The 8,020-nt window shown below is 41.6% G+C and overlaps 1 protein-coding gene across 1 annotated transcript; it reads right to left on the bottom strand.

The window, feature by feature from the left end:
- Positions 1-458: 458 nt before the first annotated feature.
- On the bottom strand, positions 459-4,173 carry LOC111961410 (mitochondrial import receptor subunit TOM34). The gene is made up of 8 exons (XM_023983653.2): positions 3,961-4,173; positions 3,595-3,734; positions 3,323-3,419; positions 2,338-2,490; positions 1,840-1,991; positions 1,544-1,691; positions 1,245-1,371; positions 459-1,150 (listed from the first exon to the last, which is right to left on the bottom strand). The coding sequence occupies exons 2-8, from the start codon at positions 3,722-3,724 to the stop codon at positions 1,049-1,051; spliced, it is 909 nt and encodes a 302-aa protein (XP_023839421.1). The 5' UTR covers positions 3,725-3,734; positions 3,961-4,173; the 3' UTR covers positions 459-1,048.
- Positions 4,174-8,020: the final 3,847 nt, after the last annotated feature.

The raw sequence follows: 8,020 nt of genomic DNA, 5'->3' as shown, positions 1-8,020 counted from the left end.
TTTACAATGAAGAGCAACATGTGCAGTTTGAGGAGAGTTGATGAGAGACTGACTGCATCACTTATTTTTATAAGAAACATGTTTGTGTTGGAAATCCCAAATTCTCAATTTACACACAGCTCTGACACACTTACCCCACCAGACATGCCACCAGGGGCCTTTTCACAGTCCCCAAATCCAGAACAAATTCAAGAAAGCATACAGTATTATATAGAGCCCTTATTGCTTGAACTTCCATCTCATATTGCACAAATAAACAGCAAACCATATATTTTTTAAAAACAGATAAAGCAACACCACACAACACCTCTCCCCTATTTGACCTAGATAGTTCGTGTGTATGCATTGACATGTAGACTACATGTGTCCTTGTCTATTGATGTTCTGTATTATGTCATGTTTCATGTGGACCCCAAGAAGAGTAGATGGGGATCCTAATAAAATACCAAACCAATATGTAATTTTGTTATTTGGGTGAATTATCCCTTTAATTACAACAGTCATTTTATTGATCACGACATGACTAACATAAATGAAGCATGTTTATCGAACAATCTCTTATTATACTAGTGGAAATACAGTACAGATGCATAGTCCTTGTTATTAAACAATTGTTGAATGCTATATTTCCAGTTTCATGCAGTGATTGCATGATGTACATGAAAGCTAAATATGCAATGCATTAACTGTGCTTCCTCTTTAGTAGTCACAGCAATACTCCAACTTGAGTGGGTTTAACAGATACTTATTTATTTTTTTACAACCAAATCTAAAAAAATTGTAATGTAAATTTCATGTTACAGAAGGGTCCAGACACCTTTTTTTTCTGATTTCACTTGTTTTAGAGAAACACTTACCCCAAAGAGAAAATCACTTCCACATCAAAATTAGAGATTTGGTTGTAAAAAAAAAAAATCACTTCTACTTTAAGTTAGAGGCCAGGAAATAGATAGGAAAAACTGCTTCTGTGAGTGAATACAGGCACTTCAGGCATGTACACCAGGTCAGCATAGGGTCCTTCACATCCACAGGCATCTGAATCACAAGCTCACTTCTTATTTTGCACTTTCAGCAGTAAATTCTGTGCAGCTGTGTTCTGTGGCTCAACCTTTAGCAAGCTGTTGAGATCTTCAACGCAAGCTTTGTAGTCCTGAAGGGCAAAATTAACACAAATCAAACAAAATGCTAAAACAGGTACATACAATGTATACAATGCATTTCTTGATCATCGCAAAGTCTCTCACTTTCAGCTCCTTGTGTGCTTGAGCTTGTCTGTACAGTGCCTTGATATTAGCGGAGTCGAGCTGCAGGGCCTCTTCACAATCTCGCACTGCCTCCTTGTACATCTTTACAGAGAGGTAGCAGAGTGCCCTATTCAGTACAAAGGTACAAATTAGTCCCCATATAGGAATTATGCACATCCCAAGTCTGACAGGAGCTGGGCAATTTTACAGAATTATATGACAATGCAGAGATGGGAATACAACTCCCATACAAGGTTTCTTTGGTATTTGTCTACATACCAGACAGACATAAGCCTCACCTATTTGTGTACGTTGTGATTTCTGAGGGATTGTGTTTGAGGCTCTGAGTGTATTTCTCTATGGCTTTCTTGTACTCTGCTTTTTTCACCAGTGCATTGCCTTCCTCTTTCAGGCATAGGGCTTTTTTAATGACATCCTCTCCTGGGACTGAAAAAAATTGACATCTTATTTCTGGGACTACTATTTCTGTACACTTGTGTATATATCTGTTACAGGTTGTGCAAAGAAGATTAACAGTTTTCTGCTTCTATTCATATTTGGACAGCAAAACCAGACAATCATATGAAAGACAAACCAGATTTATATTTTTCTCTGGTGCCATTGTGTTGTGTCGTTTGGCATGTTGCCTGAGAAAAGTTTTCTTTGACAGCCATTGGAACAATGGGAATGGGTGGGAGCTTCTCTCGCCATGAGTGTCCATCCACCTCTGTCAGACACTTTGTCATTCTGGAAGGAAAAGGGGTTATCCAGTTGTACACAATTCCACCATCTTGATTATGTCCCCTATGCATGACATAAGACAAAGCCTAAATTAAGATACTATTTCTTAACCCACTTTACAAAGACAAGTAAATAATGGTCATGGTAATTTCTACAAAACTAAATAATATATAAAGACTGATTACACAGTTTGTAAAAGAAACACGAGTCTTCAGTGGTAGAGTCTCTCATTTGAAATTTCTGGCACGTGATGGACTTTGCTTCGCTCTTCTCTAATCATCTTTTGGTAGAACGTTTTCAGAAGTTAAAGGAACAAAAATAAGTTCAAATGGATATGTGCAACATGTTATACCTGTTGGTACCATCTTGGGCTGCAGGTATGTGACAGTCTATCTGTAAGGCCGTCTTGTAGTCCACGTAGGCTAATCTGTATCTCTCAAGGGCTTCATACGCTGCACCCCGGCGAAGGAGAGGCTTGAGGCCAAACGGAACCAAGTCAAGAGAGCTAGAATATAAAAAATGTTTTAGGTGTTGCTGCAGTAGTAAGTACAAAAAATACAGAACCTATTCAACAGCACACAAAGTAATGAGCTACTAAAGTATTGGGAAAAGATGCTGTTGATATGTTTTAGTTAAGAGTGTTACTTCAGCAGTATGAACCACTTGTAGCCCTTGATCATGACTCTCAGTTCCATTACATTACACATAAAAATCATTGGACGAAGGTGTCTTCTGTAGGGGGAGTTTTGTTAAGAGCCACGACGCATTGCTTGCAGTACGGTTTTGGAAGAATAAGGACCTTATCTTTCATATCAGCGAGAAATAATTTTCAAAAAACAAAAAGGTTAAATTGATACACACCTTTATAGGGTTAGGCTTCCCACAGCCATATTTCCATGTCACAGCTCTTGTTTAAAGAAAACAGATGGAAAACAGAGTGGACTACCTGTGATAATTAGCTATCTGCGTCTCTGAACACCAGTGTGTAAACGGAAGATAGACACCACAAACGTGTTGTCACTGAAAAATACTGTCAGCTGCAACTGTTAAAACCGGTTGAAAGTGTACTGTATTTTGCATTTGTGAAATTATTTTGATTTGAGGGATTTACGTTTCTAGAACCGTACCGCAGTAGAGAATCGATTCACGTTTTGATGTATTAGGCTGTTTTGGCTCCCAGAGCCAATTCACCCTTTAAACAAAACATGTAAGATCCTTGGACTATGGAGTAACATTGTGCACCTTTAGTCCAATATTGGGTTAGAACTACCCGTAGAGCAGAAGATCTAGGTCTGCGTGGCCTACCACAAAACATGTCTACAATGTAGGCTACTTACACTGTGCAGTCCTTCACACACTCCCCACAATTTCCATCCTTCAGATAACTGGCTGCACGGTTAGAATACAGGATACTAAGATCCTCTGAATTCTTTCCTGTAAATTAATTTACAGTGGTAACAATCTATCAGAACATGGAAAGCTTGTGCTGGTTTCAGAAAACTTGTCTTAATTTATGCACAATATAAAAACACACGTAGCTAGATCGGAGAAAACACTAGATTATAATCTAGAACATTGAGCCGATTATTCTGACTGGTTAGCTGCCTACCTGACTTCTCCACTTCTTTGATCGCCTGGCTGTAAAGACAGGCAGCCTCCCCATACTGTCCAGTTTTAAAGCATTCGTTGCCTGCTTTTTTCAACTCTGTCCAAGACTGGGAACGACGCTTATGTGGCATATTTGATTTTCTGTAACAAGACAGACACAAGAAAGGTTAGCTAGCTAACGTTAGCTTGCTAGCTAGCCAACTTTTACAAACCAAAACAACTTATTATCCATTCTAAACTGAGCCAGCCGGCTAGTTGGCTACATACTTACCTTGAATAATGAATATAATTGTATAAATATATGTCTGGCTAGCTAGTTAATTCCTTAGAAGTGGTTAGCCAGCAGCTAGCCTATGTGTCGACTTACCAATTAGTGAATGTAATGTTGATAGCAGGGAAAACTGTTGGTTGTGTAGCTATCTATACTCTTCTGTACTGTACTCGTCCGCAAATCGTCTAACTAACGAATAACGTAGGACGTAAAACCAAGATCTTAAACAATCTAGCTAGATGCGTAAAATGTGTCTTTCTTGCACGCTAACCAACATCAACGTGTCGTCAGCAACAATAAAGTACTTCCGGGTCACATCATTTTGAAACATTTCTAAATAAAAGCCCTCCACTTCATAGTAGAAACTTGTCAATGACCTGTATTATTCATGATCTATGAAAAATAATTGTCTAAATGTAACGGATGTGAACTAACAGTATAACTTTAGACCGAAGCATCGTTACCCATCGCTCCACAAAGGAGCAAGGGGAAACCCTACTTCAAGGTCTCAGAGCAAGTGACGTAATCGATTGAAAGGCTATTAGCGCGCACCACCGCTAACTAGCTAGCCATTTCACATCCGTTACATAAACATTAACAATGATTCATATTTGTTCCTATTTAAGTGACATTTGCATAAAATGTGGGTTTTAATACATGTTCCAAGGTCAAATAAATGGCCACAATGTGAATAACTGTATATGGAATACATATTGGCTTATAGAGCAAAAACTATTATGGGTGCCACGATAAAAGTACTGTAGGGAATACTCAGTAGGGTCTGTAGAATGTATATATGGTGTCTCTTCATGGCGCTTTGATTAATACAGAGTGTTTCTGGCCTTTTACTGCACCCATAATGGAATGGCGCTGGAGGTGCTGGCTGCCGTTTTACATGCTCCTAACCAACTGTTATTTTGTTAATTTTTTCTCACTTATTTTTTCTCACTTATTTTGTAAATAATGTTGCTGCTACCGTCTCTTATGACCGAAAATAAATTCTGGACATCAGAACTGCGATTACTCACCTCGAACTAGACAAAGATTTTTCTTTAATGAATCCAACATGAAGGATATACTGCTTCTCGGGAATGGGACCAAATCCCCATCATTTGTGTGAAGAAAAGATGGAGAAAAAGGTAGGTCGGGCTGCCTTCTGAGAATTCGTAGACGAGTGAGTAAAACCCCTCTACCATCAGTCCTATTAGCCAACGTGCAACGATGACATGGATAACATACAGCTGGCGGGGTTTTAGGTCCATCGGCAAGATAGAACAGCTGCCTCAGGTAAGACAAGGGGTGGCGATCTGTGTCTATTTGTAAAAAAGAATCTCTAGATTTTGCTCGCTTGAGGTTGAACAGTGACCACACTATTTACCAAGAGAGTTTTCATCTATATTTTTCGTGGCTGTCTATTTCCCACCACAACCCGATACTGGCACTAAGACTAGCTGTATAGGGCCATAAGCAAACAGGAAAATGCTCATCCAGAGGCGGCGCTCCTAGTGGCTGGGGACTTGACACTGTAGACCATGCGATACTTTTGGGTAAGCTGTCGTTAATAGGACTGGGATCGGATACCTGTCGTTGGTTTCATGACTATCTAAAGGGTAGAAGTCAGGCTGTAAGAGTCGACGGCATCCAGTCAGAGCCATTGGAGTTGGTTAAAAGAGTCCCACAAGGTTCTATACTTGGTCCATTACTGTTCACTCTCTACATAAACAATATCGGTGATGAGATAAGAAAGTGTAACATTTATTTATATGCTGATAACACTATCATGTACACTATCGCTTCAACGGCTGACCAAGCATTATCACAATTGGAGACAGATTTTAAGATACACTGCTCAAAAAAATAAAGGGAACACTTAAACAACACAATGTAACTCCAAGTCAATCACACTTCTATGAAATCAAACTGTCCACTTAGGAAGCAACACTGATTGACAATAAATTTCACATGCTGTTGTGCAAATGGAATAGACAAAAGGTGGAAATTATAGGCAATTAGCAAGACACCCCCAAAAAAGGAGTGATTCTGCAGGTGGTGACCACAGACCACTTCTCAATTCCTATGCTTCCTGGCTGATGTTTTGGTCACTTTTGAATGCTGGCGGTGCTCTCACTCTAGTGGTAGCATGAGACGGAGTCTCAACCCACACAAGTGGCTCAGGTAGTGCAGTTCATCCAGGATGGCACATAATGCGAGCTGGGCAAAAAGGTTTGCTGTGTCTGTCAGCGTAGTGTCCAGAGCATGGAGGCGCTACCAGGAGACAGGCCAGTACATCAGGAGACGTGGAGGAGGCGTAGGAGGGCAACAACCCAGCAGCAGGCCGCTACCTCCGCCTTTGTGCAAGGAGGTGCACTGCCAGAGCCCTGCAAAATGACTCCAGCAGGCCACAAATGTGCATGTGTCAGCATATGGTCTCACAAGGGGTCTGAGGATCTCATCTCGGTACCTAATGGCAGTCGAGGCTACCTCTGGCGAGCACATGGAGGGCTGTGCGGCCCCACAAAGAAATGCCACCCCACACCATGACTGATCCACCGCCAAACGGTCAAGCTGGAGGATGTTGCAGGCAGCAGAACATTCTCCACGGGCGTCTCCAGACTCTGTCACGTCTGTCACATGTGCTCATGTGCTCAGTGTGAACCTGCTTTCATCTGTGAAGAGCACAGGGCGCCAGTGGCGAATTTGCCAATCTTGGTGTTCTCTGGCAAATGCAAACGTCCTGCACGGTGCTGGGCTGTAAGCACACCCACCTGTGGAGTCGCCCTCATACCACCCTCATGGAGTCTGTTTTGACCGTTTGAGCAGACACATGCACATTTGTGGCCTGCTGGAGGTCATTTTGCAGGGCTCTGGCGGTGCACCTCCTTGCACAAAGGCGGAGGTAGCGGTCCTGCTGCTGGGTTGTTGCCCTCCTACGGCCTCCTCCACGTCTCCTGATGTATGGCCTGTCTCCTGGTAGCGCCTCCATGCTCTGGACTACGCTGACAGACACAGCAACCTTTTTGCACAGCTCGCATTGATGTGCCATCCTGGATGAACTGCACTACCTGAGCCACTTGTGTGGGTTTAGACTCCGTCTCATGCTACCACTAGAGTGAGAGCACCGCCAGCATTCAAAAGTGACCAAAACATCAGCCAGGAAGCATAGGAATGAGAAGTTGTCTGTGGTCACCACCTGCAGAATCACTCCTTTTTTGGGGGTGTCTTGCTAATTGCCTATAATTTCCACCTTTTGTCTATTCCATTTCACAACAGCATGTGAAATTTATTGTCAATCAGTGTTGCTTCTAAGTGGACAGTTTGATTTCACGAAGTGTGATTGACTTGGAGTTACATTGTGTTGTTTAAGTGTTCCCTTTATTTTTTTGAGCAGTGTATTACAAGGGTCTTTTATACAGCTGAAAATTGTTTTTAAATGCAAAAGAAAACACATTTTTATGATTTTTAATATATTCAAAAGTTGTTCGAAATACACTTGCCCTTACGAGAGCTTAGATGGCTTCGAATTAATCAGGTCCCTGCATATAAATACTTAGGGTATTTGAGTTGATGAAACTGTCTTTTAAAATGCATGTTGACGAACTTGTAAACAGCTAAAAAATCAAGCTAGGCTTCCTCTATAGAAACAAGAAATGTTTGTTCTCTACAAATAGAAGACAAATTGTGCAGCTACTTTTATGTCTGTTATAGATTATCGGGATATTATCTACATGCATGCTACGGCATCCACAATTTTTTTTTTTTACCGTTATTTTACCAGGTAAGTGTGACTGAGAACACGTTCTCATTTGCAGCAACGACCTGGGGAATAGTTACGGGGAGAGGAGGGGGATGAATGAGCCAAATTGTAAACTGGGGATTATTAGGTGACCGTGATGGTTGAGGGCCAGATTGGGAATTTAGCCAGGACACCGGGGTTAACACCCTACTCTTACGATAAGTGCCATGGGATCTTTAATGACTTCAGAGAGTCAGGCACCCGTTTAACGTCCCATCCGAAAGACAGCACCTACACAGAGAAGTGTCCCAATCACTGCCCTGGGGCATTGGGATCTTTGTTTAGACAGAGAAGAGTGCCTCCTACTGGCCCTCACAACACCACTTCCAGCAGCACCTGGTCTCCCATCCAGGGACTGCCCAG

This window comes from Salvelinus sp. IW2-2015, linkage group LG1 (genome assembly GCF_002910315.2).
Source record: "Salvelinus sp. IW2-2015 linkage group LG1, ASM291031v2, whole genome shotgun sequence".
Lineage (NCBI taxonomy): Eukaryota > Metazoa > Chordata > Actinopteri > Salmoniformes > Salmonidae > Salvelinus > Salvelinus sp. IW2-2015.
Note: the sequence above shows the minus strand (reverse complement) of the source record. Positions and strands in the feature narration are given on the sequence as shown.